We start from the raw sequence: 22,057 nt of genomic DNA, 5'->3' as shown, positions 1-22,057 counted from the left end.
GCTTGTGTAGTGAGAAACATGCATAAATAAAGTACATTTCTAGAAACAAAAAAGACAGCAAAAACCATCTCACTTAACTAACCATCACCTTTGGGCCGTTTACAGGAAACACAATGTACTTGTAGCTTCAGAGGGAGTCAGGTGACCCTGAGACCAATCAACTCATCACTTCAAGACGAACGCACGAACCCTCAGTGGAAGAGTGTCCGACGTCTCCTGTGGTCTCTGGGAACACGTTGATTGAGGATGCTGAGTTTTTGCTTCGTCACGCTCCTTCTCCCCATCCCTCGCTTTACCTCAGTTGTTTGTTCTAGAGTAACACTAGACGAAGCACCGAGTCAGGGCGACGCTGCACTAATGCATTAACAACAAGCGTCCGAGAGATTCTCCATCACAGTCATGGAATATTCATGATATAGTTACTTTGGCTGGAAAAGCAACTCAAAATGTTATAACTTTTAAATAACCATGAGAAATAATAAATAAAAAAAATGAAAAAGTTTAAGTACTAAGTAGTAAAACTAAAATTCAAATACAAATGCTATATTGAAAAATTATAAAAATTAAAAAAAAACACAAAAAAAACCCCACTAAAACTTAGGCTAATGTATAGATAAATGATAAGATCAATCAAAACTAAAGAATAGTGCTGAAATAAAAAAAATATATAAAATGATTTTTTTTATTGCATTAACAAAATTAAAGAGCATCTTGCAGGTAAAAATAAAATCTAAATGAATATATAACCGTGTATGAAAATACCATATAAAAAGATAATGCAGGATTTAAAATGTTTTAAAACGACATAAGGACACCAATTTAGTAGATAAAGTTGACTGCTCGTACAAACCGCTTTTTTTCAACATCGCGTCATTTTACGTCACACGAGGGAGACGTGTGCTGTGCTCTGCCGCAGCTCAGTGCAGAATAGGTTGGTATTCAGTAAGAGCGGTCGTGAGTCAGTGTGTTTTCAGTTGTTTTTGTATTTCAATTTATCATCGTCATGGTAAATTTATATGTTTGTGGAACTTGCAAAAACTCCAGCCTGTCAGGACATCGAGTACACCGGTTTCCTAACAAGAAAAAGGACGGTGCTATCTTTCGTGCCTGGGTGCGGTTTGTGCAGGTGAAGAGACGGGATTTCTCTTCCGCGTCGGCTTCGGAAAACGCGGTCGTGTGTAGCGTTCACTTCAGATCGGAGGATTAGGCTATCGTCCCGGCGATATGATGGAGTTCATCATGGGATACCGAAGTAGCTGGTGCGGTTCCTTCAGTGCACGCATCTTCGGGTTCTCCCGCCGGATGTAGGCGCGAGCACAACATCAACTGGCAAACGCAATGTAAGCAGAACGAAACTGAGCTACTCGTTGTTGTGTTTGTGTGGACCGTTTATCAGTTTGGACCAGTGCAGCGCGAGCCTGATCAAGCAACACTGTAACTGCGAGATCCAGTAAATAAAGCATTTGAATTCGCCACATTAGTAATAACATCGCTGCGAGATCTAGTGAGAAATATTCACATTTCTCCGTTATTAACGGATCAAACAGCGCTGACGTGGAAACCAGGAATAAACATGAACATGCAATGAATGAACGAACTATCCAGTGTCCACAGATCAGCAACATTCACCATGTCTTTACTGTAGTAACACTAACTGCAACCATGGAAGTTTGGCATTTTCCACTAAGGCCCAGTATGCATCCACTTCCCTGCAACACTGACTTTCCTCAGCTGTAAACATTGCCTCGCATTTCCCACACAAGCACCTATGGAACAAAAAATGTATCAGGAATAAATATCTCTCTGTCTCTCGATGAGAAACCGCTAAGTTATATCACGTAAGGTTAGTCTGGGCGGATATTAATGAGCATGACAAACGCCTGATCAAAGCTTAGTTTCTGACTGTTATTGTAAGTTCCAATATGTTCTGTCTAACATTAATCCTGGCCTGTCCCTGCTCTCTTGGCAGCTTAGCAGGCTCATAATTGTATGGCTGTGGTCCGTCAACAATTTCCTCAGCGTCCGAAATGTCATTGCGATCCACTTTTCCCTGTTGTTTGAATCGACCGCTCTCCCTCGTGCTACGTCACGCCCATTTTCAGATGCGGAAGTAAAATTCTCACAAAAACGACTCCAGAAGCCACTGTAGCGCATTTATAATTTTTTTTAAAAGAAAATCTAGTTCCTACATTATTTTTCTATACATTGACTTGTTGGGTCTTGTAACCTGCAAGATGCTCTTTAACATTGAAAAAAATATCAAAATTACAAAAAGACACAAAAAAAACTAAAACTTAAGACTAATGTATAGATAAGATAAATAAACTAAATAAATAGGACTGAAATAAATAAAATAAATACATGCATATATATGATGATTTTTTTTATTATTATTGCATTAACAACTAACTAAATAAGTTAAAAGCATCATTTCAGCAATTTTCAACCCGCTTTGTTTTGTTACAATGTCGGTAGTAAATGCAGAATTTTTACTCGTTCTCTGAGAAGTGTACAATTATTTGTCAAAAGTCTTTTGACAGCTCCAGGGGTTTCGTGAAAGCGACACATTATACTTCTGCATTCTTGCGTCCCTGCCCACGGACAGTCTGATCATCAGAGGGTTATTAACAGAAGAGTTATTGTAAGAATAGGTTTATCACTGGTAATTATATCATACTTTGTCTACTCTTTAAACAGCAGTTTGGTAGAAATAACAAGAGCTTTCTTACCAGAACACGACGTGTTTTGTTTTGTTTGTCCCTCCATTTGGTCTAAAACACTGTGTTCATGGTCATCCAGATTGAAATGTTGACTACAAATATGGAGGTTTTGCAGATTTCACTGCGCTCTCTTTGTATTTATGATTATTTGCAGCCTTTATCCACTGAATCCTTTACTGGAAACTTAAAGTAACTCACTCCCACTGAACGTTTCCTCTTTGAATTCTTGCATCCGGGAACGACACAAGTCGACAGCATTATGGCTAAAAGTTTGCTAAGAAGTATTTCCTACTAAAGCAAGGCGCTATTTGACTCTGTTAAGCGTATCATAGCAGACTGGTGGGCGTGACTTTGGACGGCAACATGCCCAGTGCATTATGGGTGTTGAAGTTTTCTATCTAGTTGGCAATAGAGAAGAAAACAGCCTTTTTCTATAGCAAGACGATATATTTTTTGAAATCGGTGCGACCTGACAATCGTATAGGCAGCCAAGTTTTATTGAAAATATTTTTTCAGCGGTGAAAAAGTCAAGGTACTAAAATTACTAAAACTGAAAGAAAAAAAAGGTAAATAGGAAAAATATATAAAAAAAAAATAAATAAATAAAAGGGCAAAAACACATAATATTACTAAAACATACTAAAAATAAAATGAAGCGTGAAGATAAAAAATAAAAGCCAATTCAAAATATGAATAAAAACTACAATAGTATATAAATAATACTAAAATAACACTGGTGCTTTGTGTCACTGGATTTATTTTCTGTCATACGAGCCAGCTCCAGTTCTCTATCGTGTCACAGAACAGACGCGAGCATGAATGAAATTACTGAAAGAGGTTTTTGGATCGGGACAGCTATTGGTTTAATTCATTAAAAACAATCATCATCTATTGTAATCCTGTGGGAAGTGCATGAGTTAGATTGACTTTTAGAGATTATTACAGGACAGCTATTGAGATTAAAACTCATTCAAACACTTCCAGACAAGCATTCATCCATGAATGAGTCTCGCTTCCATGGATACTTCAGGAATTCCAACTCCGGTTTACTTTTCCCACATATCCATGCACAAAAGGAGGAGAAAAAGTTCTTTTTTTCCACGAAGCGCCTGGTCTGGGTTAACAAATGATCAAGCAATAAGCCACTCATATATTGAGAGCATGTGCTGTGGATGCATGTCACATTTATTTGATCACTTCATTAATTTTAATTTATTTTTCTTCCAATGGGATGCCGGAAGTACCATATGGAAATAGATCCATAATGGATGTGACAGGCATATCTTACATAATATAAATTAGAAGCGTTTTGATACAATAGCCACAATTCATATTGACGTCAAGCAATTAAAACAAACAGGTTTGCAATTACTAAGTACGTCTGCAAAACACAAGATTACCCAACAACCTCAGGGAAAACTAGTTGTGCTTGAATAGACGCACGCATCTAACTTCTATTGAAACTAGTGATGCACAAGCTGAACTTTTAAACAAAACAGCAATTTAAAAGTATTAATTTAGCCAAAGACAAAAGCTGAAAATTAAGTTTAATTCATCTATTTAAACAATTAAGTCGCACATATGACAGTTTAAATATAAACTTTTTAATGATAAAATTATGTTTCCACTCCAATTAATTGTTAAAATATAATCATTTAAACGCTGGCTGTCATAACTTGTTTTCATGACAGATTTATTCAAACATGCATTAAAAAATATAAAAGCAGGTTTTATTTAAACTTATTTTTTATTGACTTATTTTTTAAGTCCCCCTGTATTATATTTTATTCCTTAAAACTCATCTTTGATCACCAAAAACAAAAAATGTATTTCCTCACGCCTTAAAATATATTGAATGTAACTCGACACCCTTGCCTCATTTAGTATACGTGGTTCTATGAATATGCAAATGAGCCCCGCCTCCACTCACTCACTCAGCTCAGAGATCCACTGGTTGACGATCACATGTTGATCTGATTGGTTACAAGGTAGTTTGTGACGTCAGAAACACCAGCGATTTCAAAGCGTGTTTTTGAGACTGTCTTTGGTTCACTGCAGTTTTAAGGAGAAAATACTCAGCAATGGAGTCGACTTATGAATTTACACATGGTTTGTATTAAAGCGTATTAAAAACACTACATATACATATAAACAACATTAAAAGCTGGATTTTCATGGGAGACTTAGTGGTTGATCTCAAAAGTATCAACACAAATGATGTTCAGTGCAGTTTTGCTCGCGCATCAACAGAAAACATCACAGACTAAAAGATCTCGTTCCATCATGAATGAAGACTGATCGCTAAACCCGTCGTAGTTCATCCATAGTTTCGCCCGAAACGGGAACATTTATTTTTGGGTTGCTGAAACTTCAGTGCATCACTAATTACAATCTGGGTAACAATCAAACCTCAGAGAGGAGAGAAGAAAAGACGAAGAGGAGGAACAGAGATGAAGAACAAACGCTTTGAGTTCAGTCTCTCCCGCTGCTAATGAATCTTTCAGGAGATCAGAGCGTCACCAGGAGCGAAACACGCGTGAAACACAGCGATACACAGAGACATCTGGGGCAGGACAGCACACACACACACACTCACATTGTGTTTCATCTTAATCTAATATGTGACCCTGGATCACGTCACCAGTCTCGAGTCGCACAGGTATATCTGAGGCAATATCCAACAATACATTGTGTGGGTCAAAATGATCGATTTTTCTTTTATGCCAAAAATCATTAGGATATTAAGATCATGTTCCATGAAGATATTTTGTAAATTTCCTTCCGTAAATATATAAAACATTTATTTCTGTGAGTGAATGCAGCACAATCGCCAACATAAATGAACAACTTTAAAGGAGATTTTCTCAATGTTTCGATTTTTTTGCACCCTCAGATTCCAGATTTTCTAATAGTTGCATCTCGACCAAATATTGGCCTATCCTAACAAACCACACATCAATGGAAAGCTTATTTATTCTGCTTTCAGGTGATGTATAAATCTCAGTTTTAAAAAAATGGCCCATGTGACTGGTTTTGTAGGCCAGGGTCACGTATATCTGCACGAGAGCTTGACTAATAACCAACATCATGTTCCACAGACGAACGCCTCAGGAGATCCTACAGTGTCCTTCAACACAGGACAGAGAAACTACAACATGCCAGAAGATCCTCTTTACATGCATGCGCACACACACACACACACACACACACACACATATATATACACATATACATTCACACAGCTGGAACCACATCAGCTTAACTACAGTATATTAATACACCAAGCTCCTTCAGGCAAACATTAACAGCACTTAAACTAATGAACTAGCCTATACTATATGGCAGAAGAAATATTTATTATGATTATTCATCAATTTAAACATCATTTACAAAGCTTTAGAGTCTTTATTATATTGCTGTCCACTCTGTGAGCCAACAACACGTCATAATTATTGCTTTAATTAGTGTAATTTTACTACAGCGATATAAACTTATATATTTTGATACAGTGTATTGGACTTTAACTAAAATTAAAGTGAAAACAGAAAATATAAATATAAAGTTAATAATTTTGTTGTGTTTTTGTCAGTCATTTAAAAATATTTCTGCAATTTTTATTTATCAGTTTTTGCAAAGTTAAACTAAACGAAAAAATGTTGGTGAAATAAAATACGAATATTTTTTATTTTAGCTTTCAAGTAATTAAAATGTTTGTTTTTTTAGTTGATAATACAAAATATCCATCGCATATATAAATTTAAATATAAAAATAACTACTTTTTCTTTATAAAATATATACTCATTTATATATGTATATATTTTATTAGACGCATAAAAATAATGCTGATATCCATCCATCTATATACATTTATATATAGAATTATAATAGTTAATATTGTAATAAGTGAAGGAAAGTGCATATAACCCACATGCTTTCATAATTTTCACAGTTCTGTTCACTAAACGCAAAATGTAGAGCGCTCAACATAAACAACACAACAGTATGTAAATATAACGTATTAAATAGTATGCGAGACTAATGAGTTTGCATTGTTAATTATGACTATGCCCTGTTTGAGAGTTACGTATATCATATAGAGCTGCATATCAAAATGATTTTCTTGATATAATTTGAGGAAAGCTTTGAGATTGCAGGAGTGTTAGTCACGACTCCACTTCTGCCCGCAGGGTTTAGTGCAGCTCCACACGACACACCTCATCTGAGGAAACACAGCTGCCAGCGTGGCTCCAGGAGCGACGGGTGTGTGACTCACGGGACGAGCGAACGAGTGTGTGACAGACGCATCTCTCGTACGGGACTACAAACACAGATCGAGTGTGCCGGGAAAATAAATGCAAAATATGCACATGCATGAGCCTGTAGAGAACAACACACACACACACACTACTGCTTAATCAGATGCTGAGAGGATGTCACATATATGGATAAAAGGCTTTTACTGCTCTCAGCCTCTCACTGAGAACACACACTTACATCGGGATCAAATATAGGAAAATCTTCAATCTAATGTAGGTGTGTGTGTGTGTGTGTGTGTGTGTGTGTGTGTGTGTGTGTAATATGACCAACATCTAACATCATGCATGAGTGATTCTGTTACAGTAACAGAAATTCAACTATCGTAATAAAAAGCTTTATATACTAAATTACAAAAGTTACTTTAATTATTTGTTATTTTTTATAGTAATTTTATATTAGTCTATAAAATATAAATGCATGCATACACACTGTTTTTAAATAAGTTATTTTTGCTCTAGTTATTTTAGTTAGTCTAGTTTAGTATAGTTAATATAGGCCTAGTTATTTTATATTAGTCTATAAAATATATATAAAAAAGCTTTTTGGTGGATTACAAATATAAAGTCTATATAAATGTAGTTATTTTATATTAGTCTATAAAATACAATTTAAAAAATAGCTAAAAATGTTTTTGCTTGATTATACATAAAGACTTTATAAATTCTATAATATATAAGTAAAAAAAATTGTTTTTGCTGTAAATTTGACTAATAAAATGCTTTATATACAATAAATACCCTTTACACATGTTATTTTTATAATTATTTTATAATTATGTATATATATTAGGGCTGTGAAATGATTAATCGCATCCAAAATAAAAGTTTATTTATTTTATTTTTAGTTTATAAAAAATAATTTTATAATAGACACTTTTGCTGGAAATTTCAACTAATAAAATGCTTTATATATACCAATGCATTAAATAAGCAATTTTTTATAATTATGTAATTTCATAGTTATTTTATATTATAAATTATATCATTGTAAAAATAGTTATTTTTGCTGGAAATCTGTAAAACATAAAATACATTATAACACCCATAACATATGTTATTTTTACATGTATTATATAATAGTTTATAAAATATTTTATAACAGTTACTTTTGCTGGAAATTTGACAAAATATAATAAGTGCAGATTTTACTTTTTCTTGTTAAATAAATTGTTTTGTCTCACGTCCAATTTGGGACACATCCCGTTTCTCTTAAATATAAATAACACTTAGTGCCAATACAGTCATCCTCATGCTTAGAAGAATGCAAAAATACATATTTTCAAAAAATTAAAAATAAACTGGAAAAGTGTCATGCTAATAACATGACATCAACTGCCTACAGTCCTTTATGCAAATGTATTCCTGTTGGACCAATCAGAAGGTCATCTTCAACACCCTGACCTCTGCATACACACACCAAACACCCCTGCATCCCCGTCTCCATGTAACACGTCCTCATTACCGTCAAGAAGGAGACGCTGAAGTGCTGAGTGAGCAGGAGAGACTCACCCTTCAGCACTCCTGCGATAACATCTCATCACGTTCCCATCGACTTACATAACACACACTATAGGAGACGCACTACACCAGAGTCATGTGATCTTAAACGCAAACTAAACAACTCAACATACAGTCTCAAAACACCACAATCAAACAAAACTAGAGGAAAGTTAAAGCATGTGTTAATATGGGAATCAAACCAAAAATGAATTAAAATAAAATATAATAAAAGAAATATTTCATTTCATTTCATAATTATTATTATTATTATTATTATTATTATACTAAATAATAATGGTAAATAATGATATTCTCATCAATAATAAATATTAATTCTCTCAATAATAATAAATCTTTGTTATTTATTATACTACATAATAATAGTAAAGTATAATATAATCCCATTACTAATACTATTATTATTATTAATTGGTTTAACAATGAAAAGTGTAGACCTATCATAATTTACCCTTTATTTAGTATAATAATAATAATAATAATAATAATAATAATAATAATATTATTATTATTATTATATTAATAATAATAATAATAATAATAATAATAATAATAATATAATAATAATAATAATAATAATAATAATAATAAAACAAATATCATACTTGGTTATTATTATTATTATTATTATTATTATTATTATTATCATCATTATCATTGAGTATTATTATACTAAATAATAATAGTAAATAATGATACAATCTTCATTATTATTAACTAATTAATAATAATAAAAATAACAGTGGAAATATATTATATTCTAAACAAAATGATTAACAAAAAACAACAATATAGTTGGTATATTATACTTATATTTTTTAATTTACTTCCGATACTACTACTACTACTACTACTACTCTCTTACTACTACTACTACTACTACTACTAATAAAAAATAATAACATTACATAATTATAATAAATAGTTATACCAAAGTAATTTCAATATTCTCTGTTATACCAAAGTTTTCAAAAATTTCGAATAAAGCGAGTCTATAGTGAGAGAGCCGGAAGGCCTCCAGATATTCTGAATCTCTCTCCTGAACTTGTGGAGCGGCTCATGTGCAGATCTCTTCACTCGTTTCCTCAGTAGAACACACACACACACACACACACACAGATAGAGAGCGCATCACTTACGAAGCAGTTGAGCATTGAGCAGGAGACGCGTTTGGTCCGGCTCATGGCGCGCTTGCCCAGGAGACACACACACACACTCGGATGAGAAACGCTGCAAGACCAGCCGGCAAAACCATCCTTCCCTCGGCGGAGAACAGCGTGTTTCGCCACCTCACACACACACACACACACCCCGATCACAAAGATGCACAATGTCCACTCAGAGATGTTCCTGTTGCTCAGAATATTCCAGAAAAATCGTTGGTGAAAAGCAAGACAGGAGGAGAGACAGTGATACCGGCGTCACTGCGCAGACCAGACATAGAGAGAGAGAGATGGAGAGAGAGAGATGAAGAGAGAGAAAGATGGAGAGAATTAGAAAGGGTATTGCCTGATGCTAAGCTCCACCCTCGTGCACTGCACCCCCTCACGTGCTCTCTCTCTCTCTCTCTCTCTCTCTCTCTCTTTATTCCTGCGTTCACCCTTCACCGAGATCTCATCAGTGCCAGCTTGCAACCTCAGCAAGATGGCAGCGCAGCAGATATTAATGCATTCCTGTTCAAAAATACTGGAACAAAAATAAGCGTTTCCTCAGTTTTGGGTCTGAAACGGATGAGACGGGAAATAAAGACACGATGAAAGACTCGCACACTCATAATCAGACACGACCGCTCTGTCCACACTTGAGGAGCTGGTGTTTAAAGAACAATTACACCAGCAGGATTTTTGACCAATGAGACTTAATGGTGGACGGCGCTAATAAAACCTGATAACTGTCGAGTCACCGTTCTTTAGAACCGGCTCAAAACACTCATTAAACGCCTTATTTAATGAATCAGTCACAAATTGTGATTGATCTAAATCAGTCTGACTCACTTAACGAGCTGAAACTAAATCAAGAGCAGAATAACAAAATATAAAGTTCTGAAGCTTGGTTGTGCATGTGCAATTTTTTTTTCTTTGAATACATTTTTATTTTATTTTATTTTAAATAATATTTATATACATTTTAAATATGATTATTATATTTTAATAAGATTGTAATTTTTTAAATTTTTGTAAATTTTGTTTTACATTTTAGATTAATTTTAATATTAGGATAACAAATTTTACTATCTTATATAATTCCTTATTTTTAATATTATCCCTTACATTTTTTAGATACTTTTGATAATTTTATTTTATATTATTTCATTTAAAAATATATTTTTCATTTTATACATTTATATTTATGCATTCGGCAAATGCCTTTATCCGAATTTTATGAATTCCCTGGAAATCGAACCAAGACTTTGGTGTTCCTAGTAAAATTATAAAATAAAATTATATTTATAGTTTACTTTTAAAATGGGGCGGCAACTACCTTTTGTCATCATTTCCTCGCCCTCAAGTTGCTCCAAACCTGTATTCTTTCTTCAATTGAACACAAAAGATGATATTATAAAGAGTGTAATCAAACAGTTGACGGCAGCTATTGACTGCCATAGTATTTTCCCCTACTATGGAAGTCAATAGGGTCCATTAACTGTTTGATAACCAACATTCATTAAAATATATGTTTTGTGTTCAGTTGAAGAAAGAAACAGGTTTGGAACAACATGAGGGTGAAGAAATAATGCAAAAAAAAAAAAAAAAGTGTCATTTTTGGGTGACCTCCTGATGGAATGATTCCCATTCCTAGCACACAAACACAATAAAACATCACTAGTAGCGACACAAATGACGTGCTCATCAAGTTAACTCATCCTGCATGGTGAGTTTCGTCTCTGGATCCGCTGTGATGCTGCAGGCGGGGGGAGGGGATGCATCAGCGAGCAGTCACGATGAGCGAGAGACACCGAGAGAGAGAGAGAGAGAGAGAGAGAGAGAGAGAGAGAGAGAGAGAGAGAGAGAGAGAGAGAGAGAGAGAGAGAGAGAGAGAGAGAGAGAGAGAGAGAGAGAGAGAGAGAGAGAGAGAGAGAGAGAGAGAGAGAGAGAGAGAGAGAGAGAGAGAGAGAGAGAGAGAATATACGCAGCGGCACCAGTGACAAAGCATTCTTCAGCATCTCCCCTCCCTCCCTCCGCACACCATCGTCTCCATTGTGACATGCTGAGGGAGACTCGCTCTGCAATTTCCCAGCATGCATCTGCACTAAAAGGACATGCAGTCCCGTCACTAAGAGAGACTCCAAAGCGCTCAAAGCGTGACGAACGTGCCATGATGTGCTGTTCCCGAGGGTCATTCCTACCGTGCAGAACATTATGTCCACACATCACATACGTCTCTTTATTTAATTAAATATTAAACAATTAAAAAAAATTATAATAATCTAACTAACAATATGCACCTTTAAGTCAAAAAAGATTCCCACTTTTAAACTTCTAAACATGGAAAGTTTGCTTAAAAGGAGCTATGTAAATTTTTTTTTTTTTACTATAAACTTCAACTAAATTAAAAGGATTACTTTAATATATTAAATAAAATATTACATTCACAATCTAACATGGAAAATCTTGCTAGTTATTTATCTAACTAACATAAGTCAACATAAGGGTGAATTATTCAATATCCCACTTTTAAACTTCTAAACGTCAAATTTTTAAAAATATATTTCTAGGATACTTGATACTTTTACTTGATTTTATTCTCTTATGTATGCGTTTTGTTTTATTGTTCTCTTTTTCATGTAAGCATCATGAGAAGCTTGCTTTAAAAGGCACCATGTAAAAAAAAATAAAAAAAAATAATAAATAATAAATTCGGGCCGGGTTCAATTTAATTACATTTAAATTTAACAGCAGACGTTTAATCTGGACGCTGCGTTTCCATCTGATATAAGGTGAAAGTGAAAGCCGAGACATTAGCGTGGCCTCTCTTCATCTCTGTTGTCGTGAGCGAGAGGAAGAGCACCGGCGCATGACAATGAATGATTTAAGCTCTTTAAGATAAAAAGTCACGACACAATTACAGATACAGCATCTAACTGAGCAACACAGATGTATTCTCACACACACACACACACACACACCCCCTTCAGAGGGTAGCGCTGGTGCAGATGTGGCCTTCTGACTCCATGACACCTATTTTTAGGAAAGGTTAAGAGACCCTGCCATAGACAACCTGACCTTTCAGCACAACACACACACACTCCTCACATCTCGCATACACACCGTTCTCCTGTAACCTGACGTGCTCGTAACACATGCATGACGGATGTTGCAGAACACCAACAACCGACTCTTAATTGCACGATCCATCAGAGCATTAGTCTAAAGTAAACCATCGCTGTCATAATCGTTCATCAACGTACAACAACTTGTGAACATCAAACACTTTGAGTGATGTCCAACATTCTGAGCGATACAAGATAATAAAGTAGACAAATAAAAACACCATTACACACGAATAACACTAACCATTCAGATAGATAGAACAATAGAACAATAGATAGAACAATCGAATGATACAATGATAGACAGAATGTTAAAATAGATAGAACGACTGAGAGATAGAAGGATAGAATGAGCGATAGATGGAATGACCGATAGAATGATAGATGGAATGCCCGATAGAACAGATGGACACAGACACACACACACACACACACACACACACACACTTCTGACTCCATGACACCTTTTTAGGAAAGGCCAAGAGACCCTGCCATAGACAAACTGACCTTTCAGCACAACACACACTCCTCACGTCTCGCATACACACCGTTCTCCTGTAACCTGACGTGCTCGTAACACATGCATGACGGATGTTGCAAAAGATGTTGACAAATAAAAACACCATTATACACGAATAACACTAACCATTCAGATAGATAGAACAACAGAATGATAGATAGAATGATAGAATGATACAATGATAGACAGAATGATGAAATAATAGACAGAACGACCGATAGATAGAAGGATAGAATTAAAGCCCTGCATTTCAACCCGAGCCCGACGGGCCCCGACTTTTTTACGCCCCTAGGGCCAATTTTCACGTCATAGTTCACATGCGGGCCGGGCCTCGGGCCTTTTTTGGGTTATCCTTCTTTTTATATTTTTAGACATTAATTAAAAAAATATGAGAAGTTGACGTCGACGATAGAAAAACAAACATAGAAAGACATTTAATAGCCTCATAACTTTCATAATCTTATAATTACACTGACATATGATTGACATGACAGTCACACGCACGCACACACACACACACACACAGAAGGTTTCCCGTTAGCGGAACCAACGATTCACCTCATGTGCAAATAATGGAGAATATTAAGAGAAAAATCGCGAGTGACAGAAGAGAGGACTGGGTTAAACTCTTCCACTGTGGATGCTATTCTTTTTCTCCACGATGCTCTGTAAGAGACTGTTCTAACTTTTCGTTTGATTGGACTTTATTTTCGTTTAACTGTTGGAAACTACTGGAAAAAAGAATGGCCATGTTCTGTGGTGCATTTTTGAAGTAAGATAACCTGCAAGTTTGTTTTAGATTTATTTTATTTAGCCTAATTTGTTTAGATTGGCTATTGCTCATTTCGTTTGCGAGCGCTGTTGCGAGCAGCCTGAGCCTGCCTCAGTATTTCAAAAAATTTTACTCACTGTGGTTTAATAAATAAACATTAAACTAACTGTCTGTGTGATATGCTTGAAGTGTTTAATATCTATGGATTTTATTGTAGCTAAGTAAAGTATTAGCCTTGATTTGAGAGGCTAAACTGATCAAACATGTTTTACTCGCTGTTGGCTCGGCTTGCTTGGTCGTCATTTTTTTTTTTTTTTTAAATGCTCCAAACATTTGTCTAAATTAACTTAATAAAGAAATTAAAAGAAAAGAAACATAACTAACAAAACGGACATATTTTAATGGCAGTCTGCTGCTGTAAAAAAAAAAAAAAAAAAAAAAAAAACTCGGGCTGATAATTCTGATGAGCTGTCGGACACGGGTCGGGCTAGGGCCTAGATTTGAGGCCGTGCAGGGCTCTAGATAGAATGATAGATGGATCGCCCAATAGAACAGATGGACACACACACACACACACACACACACCCCCTTCAGAGGGTAGCGCTGGTGCAGATGTGGCCTTCTGACTCCATGACACCTATTTTTAGGAAAGGTTAAGAGACCCTGCCATAGACAACCTAACCTTTCAGCACAACACACACACTCCTCACATCTCGCATACACACCGTTCTCCTGTAACCTGACGTGCACGTAACACATGCATGACGGATGTTGCAAAACACCAACAACCAATTGCATGATCCATCAGAGCATTAGTCTAAAGTAAACAATCACTGTCATAATCGTTCATCAACGTACAACAACTTGTGAACATCAAACATTTTGAGTGATGTCCAACATCCTGAGTGATATATGATAAGCATAGAATGATAGATGGAACGACCAATAAATATAAAGATAGAATGAGCGATAGATGGAACGGCCGATAGAGGAGTTGGATGATAGTTGGATGGGGAACGACCGACAGACAGATGGAACAAGCGATAGAATGACAGATGGAACGAGCGAGAGATGGAACAAGTGATCATCCATCTCATCTATCGGGCGTTCCATCTATCGCTCATTCTATCCTTCTATCTATCGGGCGTTCCATCTGTCATTCAATCGTTCCATCTATCAGTCGCTCTATACGACTATCTATAGAACAGATGACAGATGGAATGACCGATAGAACGATTGATAGAAGGAACAACAGATAGAATGACAGATGGAACAGATGACAGATGTCATTCTATCTGAATGAACCACCAATAGATAGAATGATAGAGAGAATGATCGAACAGCCAATAGATTGATAGACAGATCTGTTTTTATCTATCAGTCTACAGTACTGTCATGGAAATTTTCATTGAGAATGATTCCTGTTCATCTATATTTACTGGTTTCACTGTAACTCCAGAGTCTTAATGGGTTTGTTTGAAGCTCCTGGGGCCATAAAACATCTCAGCCTGTATTTTACTACTGAAACTGTACCCAGTTACTCTGTAATGTTTCCATTCGGAGGACAGAGGCGCACAGGTGAGCTCATGCGGGACAGTTTCACAGTGGCTTGTTCAGCCCCACCTTCACACAGACAAAAACAAGGTAAAAGATCCTTTTTCTCATCTCTTACCACACAATACCATGCGGAAAATAACCTACACAAATACGTCATCACTCTACACTTGATTATATCAGCTCAGATTCTGAACGGATAAGAATGGAAACATATTTTACACAATCAATTTCCTCAACGGAAAACGCTCATGAGGATCATTTTACAATGACAACAAAAAACATGAGCTAATTTTCCAAACGGAGTCTCAAGAGAACAGGCAATAAAAAAACAGTCCAAATGATCACATTCAGAACATCTTCACAGGAACTGTGTTGCACAACACAATTAAAAGACTAGGGGTGTAACACCATGTCCTAACCGGAGGCGATGCGATAAGTTTCCAGGGACAAATAATGTGTCTGTCCACACTAGACACGACGCGACTGCGAGATGTGTTCAAATCAATCAAAACCCACAGCCAATCAGAACGGCGTGTGGGCGGAGTCAGCCAATCAGAACAGCGTGTGGGCGGAGTCTCGCGGCACCAGAGAGTAATCCTGACGGCACTCGCAAAATGGACAAGAATATAATCAAATTCACAAATATTACACCATTTAAACATTATTAAAAATACATAGGCTACTGAGTTATTAAAACAATCTTTGTCAAAGAATACGCTTGTTTGTTCACAGTTTGAACGTTCTTGTTTCCATTTGTTTAAAGGGGAGGTATACCGCCCTTTTCACAAGATGTAAAATAAGTCTCTGATGTCCCCAGAGTGTGTGTGTGAAGTTTTAGCTCAAAATACCCCACAGATATTTTTATATAGCATGTTAAAATTGTCACTTTTTGAGGGTGAGCAAAAACACACAGTTTTTGTGTCTGTCCCTTTAAATGCAAATGAGCTGCTGCTCCCAGCACAGGGGGCGGAGCTTCAAGAGTTTGTGTTCTTTTACCTCACACACACATGCACTGAAAATTTCAAAAACTTTTAGCCTTTTATGTTCAAACCGGAGTCAGACAATGATGGAGAGACTCAAGAAGAAGTGACAACATGTAGAAGCAACAGGACATTTCTGAATGGTTAGTTGATGAATTTATGAAGCTGATGTGGAGTTATCTTCTAGTCACTGATTAGCATATTCTGTCATGACAATCTATCAATCGTGTTCAGGGGGTGGGGTTTATGTAAATTCTAGGGTTGGTGATGTCACTAACCCGGGAGGAATGTGGTGTAGTCTCTACCAGCCGTTTGTTGTAGTCCTTAAAAAGCGATTTCTTTAAAAGCAAATATCTCCCTTTGCTTTGAACTTTGAGCGTTGTAACTTTGCAGATGTTGTTTATGCTCAAACAGCAACATTACACACTAACTAAAGTTAGACAAGAGAAATCATAAATCAACCACACCTTTAATTTCAAGATCTGAGGTGAATTATCCATTGTTGCTTTTACAGCTACAAAGCTGGAGCACTAAATGATGTTCAGAGTCACATTACACACTTTTAACATTAATTATACCATGGTCTGGGTGAATACTCGATTCTGATTGGCTGCAGGGTGTCCGTTAAAAAGTGATAATGGACACCTAGGAAAGGCGTCCCGTCAATTTGCCTGATGACAGTTCTAAATGATTGCGCTGGCTCAAACTCACTGATCAACTGCTGCGGTCGGGTCGCTGTGGCCACGTTGCTTGGCAACGCCTGTATACGGGAGATATTAAATAGTGCGCTCGACTTAATAAATAAAAACCCTCACGATTTTTACTCTAAAACACATTAAAGTATTATTAATTGATTAAATATTTCTTTCTTTCGTAAGTAACCATGGTATAAGCGGGTTAATGCCCTTCGAGGTGTCGGACGGTTCACGCCTCGCCGTCGTCCATTAAAACCTGATAATGGACACCTCGTCGGGCATTAACCCTTACGTAAAGCACATAAACAGTCCCTGAGATTATCATTGCTGATAAAATAGATGTCGCAGAAAAATATAAACCATTTCTAAAATAGAATCATCGCGTGTCGCCGTCGCGGCTGGTTAGGACAAACACTCTGATTAACATGGAAAAAAACCTTTTGTCACGTGTAGTTAGGACACGGTGTAACGATACCCTCATGTCACGATTCGATACATATCACGATACTGAACTCACGATTCGATATTATTGGGATTCTCCAAGACATTATTTAACAGAAAATGAACTGTTGATTAAAATGCTAAATTTGGTTTTACATTGTGTGTGTAAATGAATAGTCTTGGACTTGATGCTGGAACCCAATACAGGACAATAGAGACACCAGAATAACAATATTCATGATTCTGAAGCTGAAAACAGAATTATTTTAGATTTTTTTTACTGGTAACATAAAATATTTGGGATTATCAGAACCCACAAATATTCCCTCATTGCATTATTATCCATTATATATAGTAGTTTAATGTAGTACTGACACTAAAACTCTTTTCCCCCAATTTTTTCACTATACACAATACATATAGATGCATTTTTGTATTGCGATATATCGTGACATGATAATTGTTACACCCCTATTAAAGAACTCAATGGAAACTGTGGCCGCAACGGGCCAGTGAGAACTATTGACCATCTCCACTCGACCAGAACACAGAACCGGCATCAGGCCCAGGTTTCCCACACACACACACACACACCAATTAGTTATTAGAAAAACTAAAGGGCGACTGTAATGGGCAGGTTCAGGTTCTGGTTCTGGTTCGGTTGCAATGAGACACCAGCACGGTTTCTACTGAGAGTTTGAGCAGCTCTTGGCACGAGCTCAGTTCTGGATGGGCCGCAGTGCAGCACACTCTTAAACACAGAAGTTTACAACCGGGCTTGAGGAAAATGAGGCACAAGCCGTGCTTTGTTTACGGAGCGCACTAAGTGTTTAATGAGCGCCGAGGGGACGCGTTCGTCCTAATGGAAAAAACAACTAGAGAAACTGTGAGTAAAGTTAAAAAAATCAGGAGCCCAAAAAACATCCACAACTACAAGATGGTACTCGAGTTACTCAAGCCCAATGATTTATTTTCTGCAGAACACCACGCAAAAAACACCTTTCCTACACAAGGATTTGAAGCATGCAAAAAGTACCTAACCAAATAAACTGTAGGCTTATCCTCAGGTGACCCTTGGAAATTTGCAACCGCTCACAAAAACAGCCCCAAATGTCATATTACTAACCTAAATCAGAGAAAAAATGTGTTATAGTATTGTGACACTCCGCAGATTTCATGATGGACCCACGTCACCTTGACAAAGGCCACTTGTTGTGCCGAAACACTGGTAATAAATGTGTTTAACCCTCGTGCTCTTCGCATGTGGGTCAAAAGTTACCGAATTTATTTTTTTTGTCAGTGAAATGAAAGTACTATATTTTAGTTTGATAATGTTTTTTTATTTAATATTTTTAGGGGATTTTTTTAAAAACTAAACGCTGCATTCATAATCCATTTATAGACCTGAAAGTTAAATTTCCAACTTTGGTAAATCTTGAATTTAGAGCAACAGACTTCAGTTGACGTTCTGAAGTCTATTATGGTCTTATACAAGAGAATTATGCAAGGTGTCTGCAAGTTTCTGCCTTTTTAAGACCAAAGGGGCTTTCACACCGGAGGAACCTTTTCATAGTTTCTAGAACTATTGGCGGAAGTTCCCGGATTTTGTCATGTTTTGCACCGCAGGAACTATGAACAATTTTAGTTTTAGGAACTCTTTTGGAGGAACTAAATTAGCTCCTACTTCAGAGTCGGGTCTGAACCAGCACTATAAGAGCTAACAGTGATGTTAGTGTTCGCTGATTGGCCAAAAAGGGGTATCCAATAAAACTCCAAATACGACATAGAAAGTCAACCGTCAGCGTTTAAGAGCGGACATGTGCCGGTATCAATATTCTTCGACATTTCTTTAAACACTTGCACGCAAACATCAAATACCATCCCAACATCTGTTCACTCCTGCATGGGAGTTTATGGGGAAAGTTCACTCTGGAAGAGCAGAAAGTGAAAAACAGGAAGAGAAGGGAATGCAAGCCATCACGGCCGTTAATAACGCGGGGTCAGACTGGAGTCCAAACACACACAACATGCAATCTAAAGAGGAAAATCACTACATCCACACATCAGTCTTCACTCCGCTCTGATCTGCCAATAAAGGAAGGCTTGTTTCATAAAGGTGACAGATGTTTTGGCTTGAACTTACAGCCGAAAGGCATTTCTTTAGTGTGCATCGAGCCAAAGAGCACCGTTCCCATCTGCCCCGGCCCGCGGAGACCACAGCGCCGAAAGCATGCATGGATTTGAAGCACACAAAAAGTACCTAACCAAATAAACTGTAGGTTTATCCTCAGGTGACCCTTGGAAATTTGCAACCGCTCACAAAAACAGCCCAAAATGTCATATTACTAACCTAAATCAGAGAAAAAATGTGTTATAGTATTGTGACACTCCGCAGATTTCATGATGGACCCACGTCACCTTGACAAAGGCCACTTGTTGTGCCGAAACACTGGTAATAAATGTGTTTAACCCTCTTGTGTGTCAAAAATTAAAAAAAATTTTTTTTTGGTCAATGAAATGAATGTACTATATTTTAGTTTGATAATGTTTTTTATTTAATATTTTGTATTTCTAGGGGATTTCTATTTATACTAAATTATATTTACACTGTATTTATAATCCATTTTTTGAGCATTGACCTGATTGACAGATTAAACTGTCGTAAATCTTGAATGCTTTAGAGCGACAGACTTCAGTTTGATCTCTTTTGAAAGACGACACTTGACAGATTATTGCTGAAGTCAAAAAAGTTAAAACAAGTGAACCTAGAAAAAAAAGTAACAGAATTTTACGTGTATTTTTATGAAAAATGCACAAAAATACTATTTTCAATTTTGATATGAAATATATATTTTCAAAATCACATTTTACTCTAAAACTGCAAGAAAGTTGTGTTCCAAATTTGAGCTTGATATCTTAAATGAGCTTTCAGTAAGATTGTGTTTGACTGCAGTACCAAAAGTTTCCACTAGATTAAATTCATCTCCCATTCATTTCCAATGCGCTCATTTTTGACCACGACAGGACCATTTAACCTTTTCAAATCTTGTCCATGATTTTTTTGTGTGTGTTCACACAGCAAGTGCCAAAACCTTTACCAAGTTTCGTACCATTCCAATGAAAAAAAAGAAAAAGTAAAATTCTAGAGGAAAGGGTACAGTTATTTTTTCTTTGCATCAAGTTTTTCCCTTTAACTTGCACCTCATAAGGTGTGCGTTTGCTTTGCTGTTCTTTGGAAACTCACATCACTCACCATTTTCTCAGCAGGTGTGCTTTTCTTTAGTCTCGACTGCTTTGCGCCAGCTCTCCTCTCCACGACGGGTCTCGCACCTCACCGCGACAGCTCACGAGACACACAGTCTGAAAGAAAGAGGAGCACAAGTCAAAAAGTAGTGGTGACACTGATCCCTGACCCATTCAACACAAGAGCATCAGTGACGGGGGTTTGTCCAAATCGTCCCAAAGGTCTTCAATGGGGTTATGATGACAGAACCATAAACATTGTCATTTGTTTTAAGCTTTCAGTAAGATTTTGTTTGACTTCAGTACCAAAAGTTTCCACTAGATTAAATGAGCCTCCCATTCATTTCCAATGCGCTCATTTTTGACAACGACAGGACCATTTAACCTTTTCCCGTCTTTCCTGAAGCTCAAACTGTAGAGCGTTGGTGCTTGCAACGCCAAGGTCATGGGTTCGATTCCCAGGGAAAGCAAGAACTGAGAATTGATAAGAATGTAAAATGTGTACCATGAAATGCAATGTAAGTCGCTTTGGATAAAAGCGTCTGCCAAATGCATTATTGTAAATGTAAATGTTTTAAAATGTATTTTATCCCGGTGATCAAAGCTGAATTTTCAGCATCATCTGAAATGACGTCACATGATCCTTCAGAAATCATTTTAATATGCTGATTCAAAAACATTCCACTTATTTATTTACCATAACATTTACATTTAAGACCAGTCCATTGAGTCAAAGTTGAGCTTGCAAATATGCAGTTTTTGCGCACCTCTAGTATTATGCATGCATCTTATTTCTTGATTATGAGCAGAAAGTACACACATCAGTGTTGTACAATAAATAATATTAGTGTCCAGCTCCGTTCCGATCGAAAGTCTTTCTCAACCCTTTCTCAGGAATGTTCAGCATTCAACGTTTTTCCTGCTCAGAGTCCAAATACTTGCACAATTCAATAGAAAAAGAAAAAAAAAGTCAGTCGGGCAAACAGGCCTGAACATGCACATATAGGAAAAGAAACACACAGGT

The 22,057-nt window shown here is 36.6% G+C and overlaps 1 protein-coding gene across 10 annotated transcripts in view; it reads right to left on the bottom strand.

Moving 5' to 3' along the window:
- Window positions 1–22,057, bottom strand: part of mtmr4 (myotubularin related protein 4) — an 89,752-nt gene that overhangs the window by 55,281 nt on the left and 12,414 nt on the right. For 4 of the 10 annotated variants that reach the window (XM_084115130.1, XM_084115126.1, XM_084115131.1 and 1 more), the window contains exon 2: window positions 21,044–21,150. In XM_084115130.1, the coding sequence (XP_083971256.1) occupies window positions 21,044–21,046 (3 nt within the window). In that variant the 5' untranslated portion in view covers window positions 21,047–21,150. Of the gene's footprint in view, window positions 1–9,694; window positions 9,995–21,034; window positions 21,151–22,057 lie in introns of those variants that run through there. The other 6 variants (XM_084115124.1, XM_084115128.1, XM_084115125.1 and 3 more) reach the window with 3 other exon arrangements.

This window comes from Abramis brama (assembly GCF_963993115.1).
Source record: "Abramis brama genome assembly, chromosome: 5".
In the NCBI taxonomy this organism is placed as follows: domain Eukaryota; kingdom Metazoa; phylum Chordata; class Actinopteri; order Cypriniformes; family Leuciscidae; genus Abramis; species Abramis brama.
Note: the sequence above shows the minus strand (reverse complement) of the source record. Positions and strands in the feature narration are given on the sequence as shown.